Below are 23,340 nucleotides of genomic sequence, written 5' to 3'. Positions count from 1 at the left end.
TACATTTATACTAACTACCTAACTTACCATAATTGGGTCGTGCTTGGCACGGGCATCATACTTTTCTAGTGTGTGTGTGTGTGTGTATATATATATAGGTCTAGGTTATTTTATTCTAACTAGTTATTGTGTAGATGTAGGAATGATTGTGGGCCAATCATTTTACTTATTTTTAGAAAATGATTAATACATATTATTGAATTAAATATAATTGAAAAATATCGTCTAATTTAATTGCAAGGGTATTTTAGTCAATTAATATAGATTTAATACAGGAAAATTGCATATTTTAAGGGATCATATACTCTATTAATTTAAAAATCCGATTTTACGAATTATAATTCTTTTAGTTCGGACATTATGACATAATATGTTTATGAGTATATTTAAAAATAAAAATATTCTTGAACCAAATAAAAATATTCTTGAACCTATTTCTTGATCATGACTTTAAAAACTTCTTGTAGAATAACAAATTATCAAACCATCAATTGAAGAATAAAAACAAAAATTACATTAATTTTTATAGAATACCGGTACACAATTGCTAAGAATTATATTATTGTTAAAGAATAAAACTAAAAAAACTTTAAAATCGGGAAAGAAAACATCAAAATCTAACAAAGACAATAATACATTCTAAAAGAATAATGTTGCTTAGAATCACTTTCAATTTTGTGGTTCATTCATCAAACATCAACTTCTATGAAAACAAAACCAAATTGTAGTTTAAAATCCAATATTGCATTAGCAAATGAAAAATAAAAAACCAAAACCAATAATCAATAATTGTAGACCATGCATAAACAAGTGATAAAATATTCATATTCTATTCCAACAAGATTAAAATTCGTGATTTCATTCCAATAAAATTAGAATTCAAGATTTAATTATCGTATGCATTATGTTGGAATTACCTCATAAGTTTTACTTAACCTGATCATTATATGAAAAAAGAAAAAAAAAAAAAAAAAAAAAAAAAAACAAATCCCTAGCTTTCAACTTGCATTTAGCAAGTAAAACAAATTGAAATTACCTCATTAGCCTCGTTTTCAATGCTTGCAAACATTTTCAAATTCAACCAATTAAAATAAAAAATCAAATCCATCTATTTCAATATGTCTTTCTAGGAACCCACACAATGGATAGTCTTGCACAACATTCGATTTTGTCCAAAATCATAATGGAAGATACACTGCTAGATTATCTTAAAACTACAAGCTTTATTGGATCAATGTGAGCTATGGCCTTCACTTTCATCCTTTCCTAATTAATTAATGTTTGTACAAGTCAAAAATGATATCACATATCATGTTTTAAAACAAATGTATATTCTTTAACTAAACCCACAGTCCTATACAAAATAGGTATAACCTTTCATGTATCCTATGTATTTTAGGGTATAAATCAATACTTGATAATATTAGGGGTAGTGCATCCTTGACATGTTCATGATCCTCCTCCATCTTGAAGTAGCTACAGTTTTCACAACATGATAGAACAAGTCAACAAGAACGTGTGTGACACCAATTTAATGCTATAAATCTCTTCTCTAATGGAATTTTTAGATAATTCAACAAAACGGGGTTCAAACCCATTTAGAAATTCAGATCTTCAAATAATTTGATCATGGAAAAAGAAACAAAGAAACTGAATCAACGCGAATTGCTAACCTGTGTCAAAGATGATTCGAGCGAAGGGCATTCCGATAGGGTTTCTTCTTTTCCCCAATTTCTCGAGTCAAAGATGACTCAATCGCCAGTTTTGAGTCACTAATTGTTTTGATCTTCAACACCCAGATGGAAAATTTTCAATATTTATGCAATCACTGGCCAAGGTGGTTCTCGGTTAGAGAAAAAAAATCGAGAAGAAGGAAGATAGAAGGAAATGAAGAAAGAAAAAGAGAACCGAGAAGTTTTACCTACCTCGTCTTCCTCCTTGGATCAACGCCACAGATGTAATCGGCATCATCATGTGGTAATCGACTGCGGATATCTTCTGATCACCACAAGAACACCAACATCGGCGTAAAGAATGAAGAACTTGACATCGAAGGGCATGTGGTAGATATCGACTTTGACGATATAACTAGTTGAAAAGATATCAGCTTAAGAGATAATATCTATAAAAGATTAAAAGTTGGATTTTTTTATTTGAATTTAATTCTTACCATAAAAAATGGGATTATAATTAAGGATATTATTTAATGAATATACAAGATTACTATTATACCTTTATATTTTAATAAAAAATCAAATTAATTAAATTTGAAATGATTGGTCCACAATGATTCTTACAACCACACAATAATTACTTTGAATATTTGAACCCCTCTCTCTCTCTCTCTCTCTCTCTCTCTCTCTCTATATATATATATATATATATATATATATATATATATATAATTTCAAATTAACAAAATCGCACGAGTAGTCCTTGAGGTTGTAGTATATTGCAAATTTGGTACAAGGGTAAAATAGTTTTTTTCATTAAAATCCAACAGCTGAAAAGTTAGATTTAACAACAGGAGAACCATTCATGTAATTTTTCAAACCACAGGACCAGGGCGTGTGTAACGCCCCGATTCTCAAATATTAAATTATGGTTTTAAATTTTCATGATTTCAAGGTCTACTCGACAAGTTGGCTGCCTTGACTCGTCGTGTAGCAACGGGTTGGTCCACGTGTTTAAGTGATCTACTCGCCGAGTCTAAGAAAGAACTTGACGAGTATGAGATGGAGGATGAAACCCTAATTTTCGGGGTTTTGCACCCTATTTAAAGGATCATTGGCCTCCCCAGCCTCCCTTTCACAACCTCTTGATACCCCATAGCCCTAACTCGTGTGAGTATGCTCCATTTGTGTGTCTTAAGCTTTGAAGAAGGATTTTTGGTGAGAAAAGCTTGGGGAACCAACAACTAGAAGCAAGGAACGCGTGGGAATCAGAGATCTACCTCAGTCTGCATCCTTTGGAAGGTATTAAGCTGTTAGCTTGGCCTCATTTCATTCTAGATCTCTTTTGGGTGGATTTTAGGAAGCTTTTCTTGTGTTTGAGCTAATATCTGAAGTTGCAACTTCAGATCTGAACTCTCTTGGGTCTCTAAGTCTATAAAGTTGTCAACTTTAGCAAGTATAAACCTCCCCTCATGTGTAAGAATCCTTTACAAGCTTAGTTTTGTCATTTTAAGACTTTAGAGCTTTGCATGCACCTAAAGTTTGCAACTTTACAAGATAAACATGCATTGGGAAGCTGGATCTACAATTTGGAGCCTTAGTATGGCTTAAAAAGCCTCTGTATGGATGAAGGACTAAAGGGACTCGGCGAGTCGCATGGTCAACTCGACGAGTCCGATGAAGATTGTCGTGGGCTTGGCGAGTCAGATGAGTGACTCAGCAAGTCGACTAGCGTTTTCCCAACCTTTGTACATGTATGAACTTGGAAAGTTGCAAGGGGAAACTCGACGAGTCGGCCAAGGAGTTTACAGCCGCAAACCTTAGGAACTCAACGAGTCACTCTAGTGACTCGGTGAGTTGGCGAGTTATGCAAGGAACTTGGCGAGTAGTTGAGGGTACTCGACGAGTTGAGGTCAACATGGACTGTTGACCTTGAAAGTTGACTTTGACTTTGACCAAGGGTTGACCAGTTGTCTTCTGGGGATATTTTGGGAGATTGGAAATTTACAACATGGTTCTATGGTGATTATAGGTGGTGGAGTTTGTGTCGGTGATTCGAGAGTTTTTAGCTTATCCTTCGAGTCGGCAGTTGCGAGGTGAGTTATCTTTACTATATCAACATGGTCTAAGGCACCAAGGTCGACCATTTATCATATTTGTATCCGGGTATTGCTTGATATGTTTATTGATCTGCTAGATCTGCATCCTGGTAGTTAGGATGGTATTATGTTAGTGATCTGGTTTAGGTTGGTATCCTGGTATATAGGATGATGTTATGTTAGTGACCGGTTAGGTCGGTATTCTAGTTATAGGATGGTTGTTGTGTTAGTGATCTGTTAGATCGGTATGACTATCTGATATATACATGCTAGCATATGATATTTATGTGCACATGATTGTTGATTGGTATGGGGGTTGGGTTGAGGCGGGTTATGTTTCGTGCTGTAGGCCAACATACCCAGGGCGGACCGGATACACTGTAGGCTCAGGAGGGCACCTAGTTAGGCCGAAGGCCCGACAAGCGGTCCAGATAGACTGAAGGCCCCAAGAGAGCGGTCCAGACGTGCCGAGGCTCGGAGAGTGGGCTAGATAGACTGAAGGTCTGATGCGGGCGGTCCAGTCATACTGTAGACTCAGAAAGTGGACCAGGTGGATTGAAGGCCCAATGTGGGCGGACTAGTCACATTTGTAGACTCGAGATGCATGGCTGTTCTGTTGCTTATATGTTTATATGATATGCTTATCATTATGGCGTTAGTATTTTCGGGGTAACTCACTAAGCTTTCGGGCTTACAGTTTCAGTTTATTGTTTCAGGTTCAGCGGATGACCACGGGAAGACGAAAGCATGACCGTACCCTTCCTCGACTGATGATTATGGTTTCTGGGAACTCTGATGTTTAAACTATTTTGAAAACAAATTGTAACGACTGAATGATTTTAAATGATTTAAAAAGTTTTAAATTGGCTCGAATTTTATGGATGTTACAACGTGACATTTTCCTTGAAAGTCCTCGTTCTTAGCACGAGCCTCATACTTATATATATATATATATATATATATATATATATATATATATATATATATATATATATATATATATGTAATTTCAAATTTAAAAAAACTACACGAATGATCCTTGAGGTTTGTAGTATATTGTAAATTTGGTACAAGGGTAAAATAGTTTTTTTATTAAAATCTAACAGCTGAAAAATTAGATTTAACAGCAGGAAAACCTTTAATGTAATTTTGCAAATCATAGTACCAGTGGCGTGACGTTTTCCTTGAAAGTCCTCAAAATGAGATATTTTGCAAACAATTATGAAATTTTGTTTAATTAAAAAGTTCAACAACGTTTTAAAATTTAAAACGAGTTAAATGGTTAAATATTGATTTTTAACTTTTAGTTTATAGGAAAAAAAAAACTCAGCAACAAAAAAAAAAGTGTCCAACAACATGATATTAAGGCTTTTGGATTAACAAAAATCTCAAATATAAATTAAGAAAATGACTAAACTATCCTTATAAAAAGACAAAACTGCAAGATTGGTCATTGTGGTATTTAAAATTTTTGGATGGGGTCCAAAAACTTTTTCACTTGCATAGGAGTGTTCGTTTGGATGGATCGGTTCGATCAAATCCAATCAAGTAAATACAAATTGATTTCAATTTTCAAAACATATATCCAAATGGTCTAAACTCAATTCCAATCCAATCCAATTACAATTCGGTTGGATTGGTTTTTACACTTTGGTTTTAAAAAACTGAAACATTTTAAAACGATTTATAGTTATAATATTATACAATGTTAAAAAAGAATCAAAAATAAATTATTTAGTTTTGATTTAATAAATAATTATAGATATATTAAAAATAAATAAATAATAATTTATTATTCAGTTTTTTTTGGACTATTCCGTTCGTATTTTGTAAACTAAAACAAATCTAAAATCCAAAATAATAATTCAGTTTTGTTGAAAATCAATCCAAATATCCAAATACCCGAACCAAATTATCTAATTGGAAAATTCGGTTTTATCCAAATAATGAACAGACTTGCATAGAATATTCAAAATCAAGGTTTTATATTGGTTTTGTCAAAAAAAAAAAAAAGTTGAAAGTACTATTTTGTCATTCTTATTTCTTTTTTATAATTTTATATTTGTTTTAATACCTTGTTTATATATATATATATATATATATATATATATATATATATATATATATATATATATATATATATATATATAATATGTTGACTCCACCTGCTCATAGTCTCTCTCTTTATCTCTCTCTAACACATCAGGTAAGAAAATGACCCCCCCCCCCTCTGTTCTACCAGTGTCTGAAACCACCTTCGTTGCCCCTGGTTGTTCAACATATTTTTTCGATGAGGGAGAGGCGTGGGGACCTTCTGTAACGCCCGTGGATCCGGGCTGGTCAATTTGGAGATAATAAGGGTCGAAAACGACTTTTCGGCAAAAGATTATTTAGAATAAATAATCTTAATCAAGTTGTAGGATACGTTAAAAGGTTTATGTGCATATAAACAATGCCGAAATCCGAGTTATAACGAAGAAGTTATGACTCGTCGAAGTTTCGCGACGGAACCGGCACGACACCGGGAGACGTAAATAGTGAATTTTTGATAAAGGAATTTTTAGCCTTAGTAATCTAAACAAAATTCGTAGAATATGATAATCTGAGAGCGTCCATAAAAAGAACACCAAAATCTGACTTCGTATGAGGAAGTTATGATTTTTCTAAGATTTAGCATAGTGGTGCACGACCCGAAACTCGAATTTTAGTTCGAGTGGTTTTTGGCCTACACGACCTAAATAAAAGTTGAAGATCTCATTAATAGGAACTCAGCGGTAAAAAGACAAACGAAAACGGAGTCCGTATGTAGAAGTTATGAATTTTACGCGGACATTTAACAATATAATCTCCTCGTACTGTTAAACTTAAGATCGGTCGAGAATTAACTGACGGAGTCAAAATGAAAGTTGTAGATATTATTTTTACCCATGCGTGGGTATAAATAACGTCAAAAATGGAATTCGTATGTGAAAGTTACGGATTTTAGAAGTCGGAAATGTGCTATGCGAAAATGGGTGTGACACAATCTTGGCCATTGCTTTCTCCCGAAGTCTTGCCACTAGATGGTGACATGTAGCACCAAGTTCAACCATTTTCACCCTATAAATAGAACCTCTCTCACCCTCATTTTCTTCACACATTTCCTATTATTTCTTCTTTTTACTCTCTCTAGAACCTTTCTCTAGCCCCGAAACCCCCCGAAAAGCCTAGGGAACATCCCTAACACAAGGTGGAAGCCCCAGAGTGCTCGAAGGCTCCGAGAAGAAGAGCTTTTCCGCACGGGAATGCTACTCCAAGCAAAAGCCCGATTTTCTATAAAACCCATTGTAAGTGAGCTACGACTACACTATATTTAATATAGCTTTTATTTAATTATAGTAACGTTATTAAGAACTAATACTAAGTAATTTGGCTATTATTATGGGTTATATAAGTATTGTTTAACGCTTATATAATAGGAATAATAGCTAGACTATTAATTAGTCTCGGCGAATAATAGACTAAACTCTAGTGGTAATAATACTAGGTTTCGTCAAAGGAAAATAAAATCGTTAAAAGCGAAGCGCTGCCCGAGTTTGTAATCATCACTTTAACAAGTGAGTGCATAGTTACTTTCATCTTACACATAGATATGAAGTATTTTATATAGACTACGTGTTATGTGTGCATATTATCTGAATACTTGTTGTCTATGCTGGATGAACGTTTTTTTTTTATACATGTTTTAAATGCTTTGAACAGTATACGTATTTTAAATATACATGTATGTTGGGTATGAGATGGGTAGATGAATGATGAGAGATAAAAGATGATGTGAGTAAACATTGACAGCTATAGACTTAGTGTCTAACAATTAACATCGGAAACTATGGACTTAATGCCTATTGGACAAACACTGGTAGCTATGGACTTAGTACCTATTAGATAAACACTGGTAGCTATGGATTTAGTACCCAACAGCTATGGAATTAGTGTTTTACGAACGAGCATTGGCAGCTATGGATTTAGTGCCAGTCTTATAACTCTGGAAGCAAAGGACTTCAGAATGAACGAATGTGGGATAGATGACTCTTAGGATAGATCCTTAAGAGTAAAGAAGATAATGGAGATGGGTAATTGGGTCGATTGTTTGATTGTTTAAACATAATAATTATATTATTGTGGCTTGAAAACCCTATGTACTCACCAGGTTTTCCAACTTGACCCACTCAGTTTATTTATATTACAGGTGTTGAGATGAAGTTACATTATACTGAGAGATTAAAGAGATATAGATCACTAGTGTAAATAAATGTAAGTTCGTTTATGCTTATGTTTCCGTATAGACAATGACATCCAAAATGTTTTAAAACGAATTAAGAATATTTTTCTTCGGAAATGCTTTGATAACGTATTTATCATGTTTTACTCGGAACAAATTCCGCAACATTTTTATTAAAAGAGGTACTCTGATTTTTATAAAACATAAACAAAATCGGTCTTTTCTGGCCGTGAAAATGGGGATGTCACACCTTCATCTCTACTCCATCATCTTCTTCCTATAGGTGTGTGTATCGACATCTAAAACTCGATCTATCTTTGTTACAGTTGGAAGGAGGGGTGGATACATCACACCTTTGTTACAGTTCATCGATAACCAACACTCCCTTCACATCACCATTCCCACAATCCAACATCATAATCTTAAACCGGAGATGCAAATCAGAGAGAAAACACACCTGATTCAGTATGTGTGTATGTCGACAACTAAAACACGATTCAAACCTAAATCGATATGGGGATGGGATTGAGAACACATGAGAGGCTAGAGAGAGAGGAAATCGACAGGATATGATAAATTGTGGTGGTTGTGGTGTTTCCAGAAAAATGAAGCTTTAGAGGAATGAAGATGATGAGGGATGGTGGCTGGGACCAAATTAGTTGGATTCATCAAGGCCATGTGGGTGTATGTATCTGTGAAGTGATTGTTTAAGCTTCACTGTGTTTCAACAGGGAAGAAAACGAAGTGTGTGTATGTATGAGACAGAGAGAAAGAGATAGAAAGAAAGAGTCAGAGAGGGAGAGAGGAACTACGATAGGGGTGGTGTTATAACATTAAAATAGTTATAGAAAATGGAAAAAAAAGGAAATTAAAAAGATACAATCGACTTTTCAAGTTTTTTTGGACAAACATAAATTAAAAATCTTGATTTTGGACCTTTAATGCAAGTTGAAAAGTTTTTAGATCTCATCCAAAGTTTTTTTGAATCTCATAGGGATTAATCTTCCAGTTTTGTCTTAAAAAATTATCTCTTCATATTTTCTTGTTGGTTTTTCCTTTTTCTTTTTCTTTCAAACTTTCATTTAACTCTTTGATGTTTTTCTGAATGTTATTATTTTATATATTCACGAATTAGAAGGGAAAAAAAACATAACATGTATTGTCTATAAGGTTGCATCATTTCATGTTTTTTAATAACATAAACACGAAAACAAAAACATTACGAAACCACATGTTAGTTTATTGATGATTGTAATGTCTTTTATTTCTTTGTGTAAGTTCATGTATTATAGATATAATGGATTTGTGAGAGACCAATATTTCTATATAACTAGACATAAAAATCAATATAAACCCACCTTTGAATAAATTAAAATAGTTATATTTATAAATATTATAAACCATAGTTTAAATAATCATGTTATCATTATGTTTCAATTTTAATTTTTCTACACGTCTTCTAAATAATTTTATATATTTTAAAATCTTTTTATTTTTAACAATTAAAAATTATATATTTCATTTTTAGTTACCGTTTTAACTTTCAAGTCTCTTCAAAACAAAATAAAATAAAGACAAAACTTCATAAATAGTCACTGCGGTTTCATAAAATCTAAAGTTTCATCTATAATTTAAAAAAATCTCACGGATGGTCCTTATTGTTTCAAAACTTTTAATGTTTAGTCCTTATGACTAACTCCGTCATTATTTATCCGTTAAGAGGCATTTTCATCATTTCATTACCGATGGACCATTTATGAGGTTTTCTATTATTTTTTTTAAACAAATAAAAATTAATCTCTTTCTCTCTCTCTCTCTCTCTCTCTCTCTCTCTCTCTCTCTCTCTCTCCATTAACTTTGTTTCACCCACTTTTTCTCAAGAAATTCCCAGGCAACAAAAATCTGTAATTACTAGCATTTTCAAGATTTATAGGAAGATGAACTACATAATAAGAATATGGAATGGGTTCCATTTTCCCGATGATTTCCTTAAAAGTATACTCTTTTGGTAACATGCATAAAATGAGAAAGAAAGCAACAACAAAAATCTGAAAAATCCCAAAAAATCAAGAACAACACCCACACTCTAATTTTTTTTTACATGTTCTTTCCACCACTTAAACACACATACACACCTTATACACACAAATCATCATATAAATACCCTCATTCTACCGTTTTGTTATGTTAAACTCGGAAAAAACTACTGTTAAACTTATCAGCAATAACTTTAACCAAAAATCTGGCAGAGAATATAAGATCTTTAACAAGAAATTGGAAACAACTATAACAAACTATTCGATAACAGCTCATCGAATCCAAGCACGATAACACTTATTGTCTATTCTGTCGCCGACAACAACTTTAACAAGAAATCCGCCTCGATTTGATGATGCTCAAACGGTTGTTACCTGATGAATTGAAATAGATTAAAAGGGTTTATTCTGACATCTTGACTTGTATATTTGCACTTTTACAAACTTCAAGGAGATTAACAATTGCAACAATGTGGCTATGGACATAAAACGTTATCCTTACGACATTTCAAGGCAACGTTGACATGGGTTTCAACACTGCTCTAGTGAATAAAATGGAGAACCTGTTTCTTGATCAAATCCCAGCGGTTGATTTGAGTCGTTTCTCCCAAGTGAGTCCCTCCATGAACTGGTTTTTAAAGAGATGCAAGAAAGATCCGATGAGATTGATTAGATCGATGAGTATTGCGAGAGAGATCTGATTAGATTGATGACGATGACGAAGTAAAACACCGGTAAGATCAAAAATGACATTCTTGATTTGGTTTTTTAAGAATTTGGATTGATATGGGTTTTTAAGAATTTGGATTGAATCTTAGATGATTGGTTTGCAGATGATGGGTTTTTAGAGAGAGAGAGAGAGATTAAATTTTATTTTTCTTTTTAAAAAAATAATAATAGAAACCCTTATAAATGGTTCCTGTGTAGTGAAATAACGAAAATATCTTTTGTTTAATAGATAAATACTAACAAAGTTAATCATAAGGATTAAACATTAAAAGTTTTGAAACCACAGAGATTTTTTTAAATTAAAAACGAAAATTCAGATTTTATAAAACGAAAATTCAGATTTTATAAAACCACATGGAGCGTTTATGAAGTTTTGTCTAAAATAAAATAAAAGTTAAAAAGTTAGAAGAGTCAAAGTGATCAGAGGAGAGAAAGTACAGGGTGTAAATCGCAAGAGAACAAAAATTACCAAAATTGGGTAGCGTCATCCGCCATATAACAACGAACCGAAAGCACTGAAAACCATGGAAAAAGATGAATTGATACAAACAATGTTTGAATAGAACAGAAGCAACGACAGATCATCCCCCAAAATTCCACCTTTGAATGAATTGCTACTGATCATGGACGTCAAAGATTCCACCACCGCCTCCGCCACCGCCGCTCCTCCACAGTACCGCCGACCTCCTCGCCTTACAGACGATTCCGACGACGTTAAACCGGGGAATCCGCCACCTATTACCGCTCAAAAGCCAGAACCTTTGTCCGAACCGAAACATGAAAAGGAACAACAACACCAATCCGCCATTGCGGTTCCCTCTAAGGACCCTGATGCCTTGGATAGTGGTGGTGGAATAAGGTACAAAACGGACCTAATATTTCAGCTTTCATTTCATTAACCTTTTATCCTCTTCCTTAAAAATTTTGAAGTCTTTTTTTTTTTTTTTTTTTTTTTTGGATTTTGAGCATTGAGGAGAATCTATTTGGTCATAAACGAAATTTTTGATAACTAAATTAAAGATAAAGCATGTTTACGATTGAAACATCCTGGTGTTTAAATTAAATTGCAAAGCTTGATGTGATTTTTTGTATTTTAACAGGTTGAACTAGGTTTGGATGAGGGGAGTAATTAAAATTCCTTCTTTTTTAGTTTATAATCGATTGCCAATATCCTTATCATTATCAATTCGGCAGTTCTTTTACCTTTACTACTTAAAAGGCAAATAGCGCACGATAATCTAAAAAGAATAAAGTTACATAAACATAAAATTATGCACGGATATACACAGTTATCTGAGATAATGAGATGACTTAAGTGATTGTAAAGTTACAGTTATAACCCTTTTAATGATTGTTGGCTATTAAGATAAGATTTCAAAAACTAAATCTATCTTTATCCTGCTAGCTTTGTGAGTGGAAGCAAAACTGCAAGATTTAAGTATGGGTATGCCAGTTTCAAGGGTAAAAGAGCATCAATGGAGGATTACTTTGAAACAACAATATCAGAAGTTGATGGTCAAACAGTTGCCTTTTTTGGTGTTTTTGATGGTCAGTAATTCCATTACAAGATAACAAGACCTTGTATAATCAATCATCTTTTCTGAAAATTCTTGCTTCTGATCTCACAATGTATATACTAAATAGGTCATGGTGGTTCAAGAACAGCAGAATATCTTAAGAACAATCTTTTCAAGAACCTAAGTGGTCATCCAGGTTTTATGAAAGACACAAAGACAGCCATAGGTATGAACAGTGTCTGTGTCAAAGTGTTAATATGTTATTTGATTGGTGAGTAAGTGAATAATCAATCAATGGTTTTTGATTACAGTTGAAGCATTTAGAAGGACAGATGCTGATTACCTAAGTGGAGAAAATCCACAGCAAAGAGATGCTGGTTCTACTGCATCAACTGCTGTAATGGTTGGTGATCGGATTCTGGTAGCAAATGTAGGAGATTCAAGAGTTGTTGCTTCAAGGGCAGGATCAGGTACAATTAACAACAATATTAGGTTTCAACTTTCAACAAGAATGTAGGTATGTTTGTTAATTAGCATCTTTGTTTCCATGTTATTAGTGTGTTTTTCCATGTAAAGATTATCATGTTAGCTCTATGTTGGTCCCTTGTGGGGTTGCATTGATTGTGTAGCATGTGCTTATGTCATCTTCATTGCACATGCACTCGTTTTCCACAAATGCAATCAGACAAGGGTAACACGATGGAAATCATCGGGAATCTTGAAAGGGAAAATTGAGTTAGGATAATTAATAGTATCTTTTATTATTATTATTATCTTTATGTGCTTTCATATATACATATATAACATAATACCTTTTCTCTCTCTCATGTCCTCTCATCTTGTTTTGGTACTTTTACTTTTTTCTCCATGTGAAGTTGTACCCTTAATACATCAAAGTAAACATGCCTTAACCAGGGAAGTGTAGTACTGTGTGCTTCATTTTGGTCAAAAATAATAATAAATCAATATTTTATTTTTTGCTTCCTCTTGAATGCGACATTAACATACTTCCATGTGCAATTCCTAGTACCCTTGTTGTCATGTCTATTGTCAAGTCTCTTTCTAAATTGCTTATACTTTATACCTATTTATTCACCACTATCATATGGAACTTTGTTAATTGTTAAGACTTACTAACAGAAGATATTAAGGAAACCTCAAATAAGACCATGAGAAAATATTTTCAAAAAAAAAAAAAAGAAACTTATCATTTTTGGTAATAGAACGACTACTAATTTGGTATTTTGGTTATATGGTTGTAGAACGAATCCGAAAATGGTAAGCAAGATGCTTAATATGGAATGGAAAGAGTATTTAATTTACCAATATACCCTTGGATAGTTATGTATCCAAACATGACGTATGTTTTGTTTGCAGCTATCCCTTTATCAAATGATCATAAGCCTGACAGAAGTGATGAACGTGAGCGTATTGAACAGGCTGGTGGCTTCATCATTTGGGCAGGTAGTAAATTTCTATATAAAGATGCTAAATTAATTTCTATTTTTAACCCCCATGGATTTAATATCTCTTTTTGTTGTTCTTGTTTATTTGGTTAATCTTTCCCATTAAATGTTGTTCACAAAATATATGAGAAAACGACAGCACACTTGGGGAGATGGAGGGCAAATTTGTAAATAGTTAGGGCTTAATAGATTGTGAATTTCAGGAACATGGCGTGTTGGTGGAGTTCTTGCTGTTTCTCGTGCCTTTGGAGACAAACTACTCAAGCCCTATGTTGTAGCTGAACCAGAAATTCAGGTGCTTTAATAACTGTTTTTTTTTTTTTTTTTTTTAATAAATTGTAAATCTTTTTGAGGCTTTAATGATCATGGGAGAATGTTGTTCATTGTGGTTGATTTATTGTTGAATCTCAGGAGGAATTAATCGATGGTGTAGAGTTTATAATTATTGCAAGTGATGGGCTTTGGAATGTACTATCAAATAAGGTTAGCCACTCATCATTAAATTAGGTTAAACCCAATATTCTTAATTTCTTTATTTTCATTTTTCACACACTCATCATCAAGTTATTGTTGTCTACAAGTATAGTTAGTAGTTATGGTATTGTGCTTTTGTAAGTACATTTTATGTTTTTATGAATCAAGGTATTGAATTGTTAAGTTAATGTTCAATAAGTAATACGGTTGATTCTTTATATTTTATAGTATTGTATGATCAAAAAAACTAAAAAATTTTGGTTCTTCTCATCTAGATTTATAAGTGATGTTTGTTGCAGGATGCTGTGGGTATTGTGCAGGAAATAAGTGATGCAGAAGCCGCATGTAGGAAACTTGTTCAAGAATCATATGCAAGGGGCAGTTCTGACAATATTACTTGCATTGTTGTACGTTTTGAGGACCATTAATATATATATATATATATATATATATATATATATATATATATATATATATATATATATATATATATATATACCTCATGCTTGTTGTTGATGTAATAGTACTACAAATCCCAGTTAATTTGTTGTTGCAAGTTTGTAGCTAGTAATCCTAAATGGAATTAAGCTTTTGTTTGTTCTATGTTATTTAATGTTTATATATAATAGTGAATGATTTTAATCATCTGCCTGTTTGTTTTTTGGTGTTTATTTATATGTAAAAAAGAATTTTTCTGTGATTTGGGTATTATTGTTGTTGTACATGTAAAATGGATAAACACCATTCTAGAGTCGCACAATGTCATGATGGAATTGGATAAGCTTTGTAGGGTTGTTTTTAATGATTAAAATATGGAGAGGGTATTTACGTCTTTGTGAGATTGTGTTACTGTGTTATTCTTGATCAACATGTTTGATTTATTAAATCTAGGATGTTTATGTTCTAGAAAGCAATGAAGAGGATATGCGTCCATTGGTATTCTGACATATTTTATGATGAAATTTAAACCTATGATGTGATTATGATGTTTGGGTTATCATTTACATATCTCAATTATTTGAATAACCTAACTGATTGGAATCGAATCCGTACTTTCTTTTCAGCTTTTGATTTCAAGGGTGCATTTGATGGTAGGGTCAGAAATTCCATGAAGGGATGTGAAATGTACATAACTACATATTAATTATAATCTTTATTTTCAGGGATAAAGATTGTTATCTATGATTTGACATTAAGATTTTTAAACAAAAATCTGTGCTTTTTTATATTTTAGGAAATAAGTAAATTAGATCACAACTAGATAGTTTTATAAATGGTTAATATTAAAAAACTATTATCCATAATTGGTTCGTTTTTCTTGCTTAGTTTTATTTAAAGATGTTGGGATTGAGTTTCTAAATGATTTATTGATTTATTGGTTTGATTGGAAAAGCCAATAATTTCAAAAAATTGATTGAAAAAAAAAATGACCATTTAGAACCCTCAGAGTTTTTCAGAAATGAGACACTCCTAACTTATTGACTTATAACCTCTCTAACTTTTTGTATGGATAACACCTTATAAAAGCAAATAAGAAATCCAAACCCTTTTTAACTTATAATTTTTTGTGAACAAATAAGCAATCCAAATACTTTTTAAATTATGATTTTTTGTAACCATAAAAGAAAATAAACCTTTTGATCAAAAAGTGTTTATTTTAGTTAAATTAGCAATCCCAAACACCTCCCTCTATGAAGAAGGAAAAAATTGAAGCGTTGTAGGATAAATGATTTCACATATAATGTTTTTGGTAATATGGATAAATAATTGATTAATTTTGATGATGCGAGTTTTTCAATGTTGATTTTGACTTTATCAATCATTGTGTTTTGGTGTTTTCTGTTCTCTAACAGAAAACAACAAATGAGAGGGAGAGTGTGGGCATGGGAAAGACTGGAGGAGACATACGGCAACAGTGGTAACAACGGGAACACCGCCCATGGTGATGTGAGAATGGCGGCTTACGACTTCTCTTTCCTAACTTTGATTCAACCATTGAAAAAATCCACCTATTACTTATTGGTGGTTTACACACTTCCCATTCTCGGTTGGGAGCAGGGTCATGGATTAGAATTATTGTTTCAAATTCTCAGCTTCTAAATCAAGGTGTTCTAATAGATTCAGTATTAAAGAAAAAAGTGGGGAATGGTAAAAACATTAGATTTTGGAAAGATGTTTGGTATGGTAACCATCGTTTATAGGTTAAATTTCCTATACTCTTTGAACTTGAAAATGAACAAAACTGTTATATAGCGCATCAAAATATTGATGGGGTTTGGTGTTGAAAGTGGAGACATCAACCGATGGGTGGTGAAGAAGTTTCTCAATTTATGGATCTTATTGATTGTCTTGAACACAAGTCGACTTATCAAACTAAAATGATAGGTGGTGGTGGGATATTGAAGGTAATGGGGTTTTTTTGTGGATGTGACTAGAATTAGATTGACGAGAGTATTCTTCCTATGTAAATATAGATACTAGATGGAACTTCTTTTACCTAGAAATGCAAACCATAATGATATAGTGTAGTTGTTTAGATAAAATTCCAGCTAGAATGAATTTAGAAAATCAGGATATAGAAGTTCTTTCCATTTTATTCCCTATTTGTGATCTTGAAGTAGAACACTTGGATCACTTATTTGTAAGATGTCTAAGTGGCTATAAGGACTTGGGATGTCATATGCAAATGGATGGAGATCGCTCGAATGGACTTTGTTTCAGTTACAAATCATTTTCAATTAATCGACAATATGTCGATTAATATATATATATATATATATATATATATATATATATATATATATATATATATATATATATATATATATATATGTATGGTGGATGTGATGGTTTGTACTACCATTTGGTAATTTGGAAGTATTGGGACGATCTTTTGTTTGCATCGGAAAAATTAAAGAATAATGGCATCATGGATTCCATCAAAGAGTTCTCTTTTCTTTAGTATTCAAATAGAGATAGTAAATGTTATGTTTCTTGGGTTAATTGGTTAAAAAACCGATGAACTCTTTGTAATTAGTTTATTTCTCTAGCTTCTGGCTAGATTTTTTATATATATGGCAGATTATTAAAAAAAATCACATACTACAACGACTATATATATTAATAGGCTATAATTTGAAATTTTTTAAAACATTATAAGTATCACACTAAATATCTCATTTTATCACACCACAACCTTCTTCTAACTTTCATTTTATCATATTATGCCTAATGGATCCAAAACATGCCAAAGACAAAACTATGACTACGAACTGAAACCCAAGTTGTGGTTTGAGTTCACAAAATCCAAGTAATCTCGACTCTCAATTCCCGAAACTCAGTTTCAACAATTCCCGCAATATCAAAACCAATTTTCCTCATATTCATAGTATCCATAATACTCTATAAAACATCCATACTATGATTTTTGTCTACCTGATAAAAAAAAATTAAATTTCATCCAAACCCATAAGACCTAGAAGCATGTTTGGCAGTACACAAGACCTAGAAGCATCTTACGAGTCAATGAAAGAACCCCCAAAAATCCAAGAAGAATTTGACTAGTCGATAAGGGAAAAGAGATATAAGTAAGCCAAAAGCATGGAAAAACAAAGGGCTCGTGTTGGCAAGTGTGTGAATGAGCATTACAACTAATTGGTGGGAATGACCATCGTGTTAGTCTTTTTGTCATGCAACTAATTAGTTTTACCCTTTTCCCTTTTTCCAGCTTCCTTCACTTCCCTTAAGCATGTTTTTAGGGTTTTAAAATGGTAAACTAAGCAATGTATCGTCTTCTTCGTCGGCTGATTGTAGGTTTCTGGGCATCCATAGTGTATCCACACTCAAGCTCGCAATTCAAGTTGTGTAAAAGATGTTTTGCTCTCATGATCTCATTGTTTGGAAATCCATAGATGCATCAATGTCGGGTAAACACCCAAGAGCTCTTGAATTCAAGTCCCTTAAACAATCTTTTTCATTTTCTTTTATAGGACGTTGAATATCATGCCAAATGAGCAATAAAAATGCCTAATCAACATCCCAATCGGCAAAGGAAAAGAGGAAACTCGGGGGAAAAAAAAACTTAACATGTTGTATAAAAAATATAGACGAAAAAACAAAATTGCTATGAAACCATAAAATTTCTAAGAATTAAATACATATTAGTAGGTTTTTGGATTAGCTTATTAGCTTATTCTTTGTTATTTTATTTGTAGTGGAGCAATACGCAATAAATAAGGGGATGCTTATTAAAATTAGCTTATCTAGTTTATTTCTAATGCAATAAGCTGATTTTTAAGAATTTTATCCAAACATTTAAACTTAACTTGTTGGGGTGAGAATAAACAAAAAAACATCATTTTTCCTATCCAAACACCCATTAGCTTAATGAAGTAACTGAAAATCCTTGGGATTACCACTCTCAAACAGCAAAGCAAATTTGCTCGGGTGGGTGTAAAAGTGTTTAAACCTGAATGCAGCGGGTATCTATAGAGGGTGTTTGGCTAAGATTATTTATAGTTTATTTTCTAAGCTTATTTTTTCTGACTTCTTTTTCATGAATAAGGCTTATTTTCTCAGTACAAGTGATAATAAGCTCAAAAGTTAGAAAAATAATTTAGTAAAAGTGAACTTATAAAAAATAAACTCGAGCTCCAAAAATAAGTGATAAATAAGTTTAATAAACACCCCATATATGGGAGATTGAGTCGACCAGCGTCTTAACGTAGTCAGCCAAGGCCTAAGTAAACTTCCTTCCTATCCGAAACCTTTCAAATTTTTTGGAGTATCAATGGCGGCAACTACCAATATACTGTCTCTAAAGATCTTGGAGAACATGTTCACGCCCATATTGCAGAATTGTAAAAACTTTAGGAAATTGAAGAAAATCCATGCCCAAATTGTGAAATTTTCATTATCACAGAGCAGTTACTTGGTCACGAAAATGGTGAATGTATGTGAGCAAAATCAACAAGTAGAATATGCAAGATTGTTATTTAAAGAGGTATCCGAGCCGAATATTTACTTGTACAATGCTATAATTAGGGCCCATACACATTGCCACTTGTATTTGTTCACCATTGATATATACAAGCAAATGCTTAAAGAACCAATTTTTCCTGACAACTTCACATACCCCTTTGTTATAAGGTCGTGTGGAGGGCTTTCCGATATTTATTTAGCCAAGCAAGTTCATGGGCATGTCTTACAATCTGGAGTTGAATCAAATATTGTTATAGAAAATTCAATCTTGGATATGTATATAAAATGCGATGGTATTACTGATGGACATAAGGTGTTTGTTGAAATGACTGACAGAGATGTGATATCTTGGAATAGTCTCATATACGGGCATATAAAGCTGGGACAGATGAAACGAGCTAGAGATATCTTCGAAGGGATGCCAGAGAAGTCAATTGCTTCATGGACTGCCATGATTTCTGGGTACACGAGAATCGGGAGTCATGAAGATGCGTTGCATATTTTCCGCATGATGCAATTAACAGGTGTTAAACCAGATTGGATCAGCTTACTCTCGGTGTTGCCAGCTTGTACCCAATTGGGTGCTCTTGAGCTAGGAAAATGGATCCATTTTTACGCAGAGAAAAATGGTTTCTTGGAAAAGATCAGTGTATGCAATGCTCTGATTGAAATGTACTCAAAAAGCGGAAACATCGACCAAGCACGCCAAGTGTTTGACAAAATGCTTCAAAGAGATGTGATTTCATGGAGCACAATGATTGGAGGTCTAGCCAACCATGGTAAAGCTCCTGAAGCCATAAAACTGTTTCAAGACATGCAAAAGACAACAATCAAACCAAATAAGATCACATTCGTTGGTCTTTTATCCGCTTGTGCCCATGCTGGATTCCTTGAAATTGGAATGAAATACTTTGATTCCATGGAAAAGGAATACAATCTAAACCCTGGAATCGAGCATTACGGATGTTTGGTGGATCTACTTGGAAGAACCGGATATCTTAATCGAGCTTTTGAATTGGTAAACAACATGCCCATGAAACCAGACTCTGCAATTTGGGGTTCATTGTTGAGCTCGTGTAGAACAAAAGGTAATCTTGAACTTGCGGTTATTGCAATGGAGCATCTCTTGGAGCTTGAACCAGAAGATATTGGAAACTATGTGATGCTTTCAAACATATATGCGGATCTTGGAAGATGGGATGGTGTTTCAAGAGTGAGGAAGTTGATAAGAGGTAAGATAATGAGTAAAAGAACACCGGGGTGTAGTTCGATTCAGGTTGATAATGTGGTTCAAGAGTTTGTGTCATGTGATGACTCCAAACCATTTTCTGGAGAAGTTTATCAGATGCTTGACTTATTGGCTTTGCATAACCAAACGAAAGATGTTTTTTTGTAACGTTTTACGAATTTAAATTTTAAGTATTCCATTTGTATATATTCAGAAAGGTGTTTGCTAAATTGTGAACTTCATGTTGCTATTGAGGAAAATTGTGAATATCTTGAGTTAGGGTTGTTTACTATTCGGATAAACTTGAATTGCTTAGATGTACAACATGATTGGACTGTATGGTTCGGATATTTTGAGTTTTTGGTTTGCAACAAAACAGAATTATCATTTTGGATTTTGGATTGGCTTTGTTCACCAAAATAAAAGATTTGTTCAGCCACTACAAGAAGCAATGTGAGAAAACAAATATGCAAAACACACAAAATGGTTCTTGTGATATTTCTACTAGTTTGATTGACACAAATATTGATTTGAGTGTGAATTCCACAAATCTGATGAAGAAGACTAAGGCTGGAGGGAGTGGTGCCACTGAAACTGCACTCCCTTCTATGCCACATAGATGCCACCTCATATTTTTTTTTTTTTTATTTCATCAGTTTTAAACCACAGCAAGGGAGTGGGGGATGGTTAAGAGAGAGAAAAAAAGAAAAAAAAGAAAGAAAATGATTGGTAGAGAGAGGAGAGAGAAAGCAAATAAAGAAGGAGAGATGAGAATGGGAGTGCGGTAGAAATTGGGTGAAGAGAGAGAATGTGCGGTAGAAACCGCAGGGTGGGAGTGGTGTTTTGGGTGATGATGTGGCGAAACCGCGGTTGAAACCGCACCCACACCCTCTAGTCTAAGAAAAAGAATGTAAGAGTGAGGTGGAGATTTATTTTGATGATGGAAAGGAGAAAAGTGATAAAAGATTTGATATTTTAGGCTGTTAGAAAGCAAATTTCAGTGAAGTTCCTTATATTTTCTATACTAGCTAACTATGTCTTATCAATGTTAAACATGGAGTTGGCATTTAGTATCTACAAGGTTGTAGGTTTATTGATAAGTATAGAAGTACACTTCGCACTAAAACCTTAGAAGCTTTTTATTTATACATAAGATTTGACATGGACGGATATTGAAATTGGTAAGGTTTTCTTCAAATACTTTGATATTATAATTTTACTTAAATACTAATATTATCATTTTTATAAATGCATTTTCAATGGGTCAAAAAAACATCTAAAGATGAGCAAAAGGATAGGGGTTGATTTAAAATGCATCTATAAAAAATGCAATTGCATTGTGATTAACATAATGCTTTCAAAAGAAAGCAAAAGTTGGGACATCCATCACATCTCCTCAAAGATGGTTATGATTGTACATAAATAGTTGCAAGGCCATGTGAAGATCATGGCTACAAACCATATTTCCTTTTTTGATTGTGATCATTTTTAACCAATAAATAGTAGCAATATCAACATACTTTTTCTTTAAAGCAAAGCGCTTAAAATATTTGAAATTTGTTAGTACACATTATTGCATAAGGAATAGTAGAAGGTAAAAGATAATTCTTCAAAAACAATATCAATATCATTAGTAGTGATACATTTTGGAAACAACTTGGATCAAAGTGCAACTTTTATGAACAACCAGAAGACCATTTGCATAAAATCTAAGCCCTTTCACCTCTAATCCTCCTTGCCAATTGCATGTCTTTGGGCATAATCGTAACCCTCTTGGCATGAATCGCACACAAATTAGTATCCTCGAACAACCCTACCAAATAAGCCTCAGACGTCTCCTGAAGCGCAGCCACAACACTGCTTTGAAACCTCAGATCTGTCTTGAAATCCTGAGCAATTTCTCTCACAAGCCTCTGAAAGGGAAGCTTACGGATCAACAACTCGGTGCTCTTCTGGTACTTACGGATTTCCCTGAGCGCGATCGTTCCTGAATCTGTGTGGCTTCTTCACTCCCCCGGTTGCCGGCGCCGATTTCCTTGCCGCCTTTGTTGCAAGCTGCTTCCTTGGTGCTTTACCACCGGTTGATTTCCGGGCAGTTTGCTTGGTTCTTGCCATCTCTATCAAATAAAAAATTGAGAGTTTGAAAATTGCAGGAATGAGAGATTGATGTTTGATAAGAGTGGGAAGGAGATGGCTTTTTATAGGGATACGTGGAATGTGGGAAATTTTGAAATATTGGGGAAAAAGATCCGCCAGTATATATAAACCGGTGGATCTGTTTGGTATAGATCGGACGAACACGATTAGATTCAAAGAGAGAATGCGGATCGCTATCCGTGTGAGTGAGTTTTGGATGCCTTTGCTTCCTCTTCTTGTCTGACCGAGTGAAGACGGAAAAAACAAATGGAAAATATTATTTATGTATTGGTATTTGATAAATAAATAAATAAATTATATTTTTTATTTAATATTAAAATAATCAATTTATATGCACATCTTACCACTCACTGTATACATATACAAATGCATTGTTGATATTAATATCTCTAAGTAATAAATTTAGGTTTTGTGAAAAAATATTGGAGCAAAAAACAATGTATATATAAGCTCATGCCATAACTATTGTAAATAAAATTCTATTATCTTTTCTCTCCTTTGTTTGGGCTTGTACATCAAACCACGCCCCTATGTTTCTTTTGTTTGCAATATTTTACTTTGTTATAAATTTTAAGGTCATGACACCTGATAGTATATAGTTTGTTTTTAGGTTAATCGTTTTTTAATCGTATGTGGTATGCCACTAAAGTTTTTTAGGTGCCCATTACAATATCGGGGGTTAAAGTGTAATTTTTAAAGTTTTTTAGGTACCCATTACAA

The 23,340-nt window shown here is 33.3% G+C and overlaps 2 protein-coding genes, 1 long non-coding RNA gene and 1 pseudogene across 3 annotated transcripts; 2 read left to right on the top strand and 2 right to left on the bottom strand.

Annotated features, from left to right (window-relative positions):
* Positions 1 to 1,085: 1,085 nt before the first annotated feature.
* Positions 1,086 to 2,098, bottom strand: LOC145043770 (uncharacterized). Its single transcript, XR_013681149.1, has 3 exons — positions 1,922 to 2,098; positions 1,674 to 1,828; positions 1,086 to 1,476 (listed from the first exon to the last, which is right to left on the bottom strand). It is a non-coding gene; the product is annotated as an uncharacterized LOC145043770 (long non-coding RNA).
* Positions 2,099 to 11,237: 9,139 nt separating this feature from the next.
* On the top strand, positions 11,238 to 14,900 carry LOC145043689 (Protein phosphatase 2C family protein). The gene is made up of 9 exons (XM_078992447.1): positions 11,238 to 11,657; positions 12,204 to 12,346; positions 12,443 to 12,541; positions 12,627 to 12,785; positions 13,693 to 13,779; positions 13,985 to 14,076; positions 14,193 to 14,264; positions 14,555 to 14,707; positions 14,754 to 14,900. Exons 1-8 carry the CDS (start codon positions 11,422 to 11,424, stop codon positions 14,681 to 14,683), a joined length of 1,017 nt encoding a protein of 338 aa, XP_078848573.1. The 5' UTR covers positions 11,238 to 11,421; the 3' UTR covers positions 14,684 to 14,707; positions 14,754 to 14,900.
* A 4,013-nt stretch (positions 14,901 to 18,913) lies between these two features.
* MEF21 (mitochondrial editing factor 21) lies at positions 18,914 to 20,805 on the top strand. Its single transcript, XM_078996387.1, has one exon. It carries the CDS (start codon positions 19,045 to 19,047, stop codon positions 20,629 to 20,631), a length of 1,587 nt encoding a protein of 528 aa, XP_078852513.1. The 5' UTR covers positions 18,914 to 19,044; the 3' UTR covers positions 20,632 to 20,805.
* Positions 20,806 to 22,120: 1,315 nt separating this feature from the next.
* Positions 22,121 to 22,626, bottom strand: LOC145047995 (histone H3.2-like; annotated as a pseudogene).
* Between the last annotated feature and the right edge of the window lie 714 nt (positions 22,627 to 23,340).

This window comes from Lactuca saligna, chromosome 1 (assembly GCF_052625555.1).
Source record: "Lactuca saligna cultivar CGN05327 chromosome 1, ASM5262555v1, whole genome shotgun sequence".
Taxonomy (NCBI): domain Eukaryota; kingdom Viridiplantae; phylum Streptophyta; class Magnoliopsida; order Asterales; family Asteraceae; genus Lactuca; species Lactuca saligna.
This window is presented reverse-complemented; position numbering and strand designations above follow the sequence as displayed.

Coding starts and splice junctions, on each gene's coding strand:
- LOC145043689 (XM_078992447.1), top strand. CDS start 11,422: ATGGACGTCAAAGATTCCACCACCGCCTCCGCCACCGCCGCTCCTCCA. Junction 12,542..12,626: donor AGACACAAAGACAGCCATAG/GTATGAACAGTG, acceptor TTTTGATTACAG/TTGAAGCATTTAGAAGGACA. Junction 13,780..13,984: donor TGGCTTCATCATTTGGGCAG/GTAGTAAATTTC, acceptor TGTGAATTTCAG/GAACATGGCGTGTTGGTGGA.
- MEF21 (XM_078996387.1), top strand. CDS start 19,045: ATGGCGGCAACTACCAATATACTGTCTCTAAAGATCTTGGAGAACATG.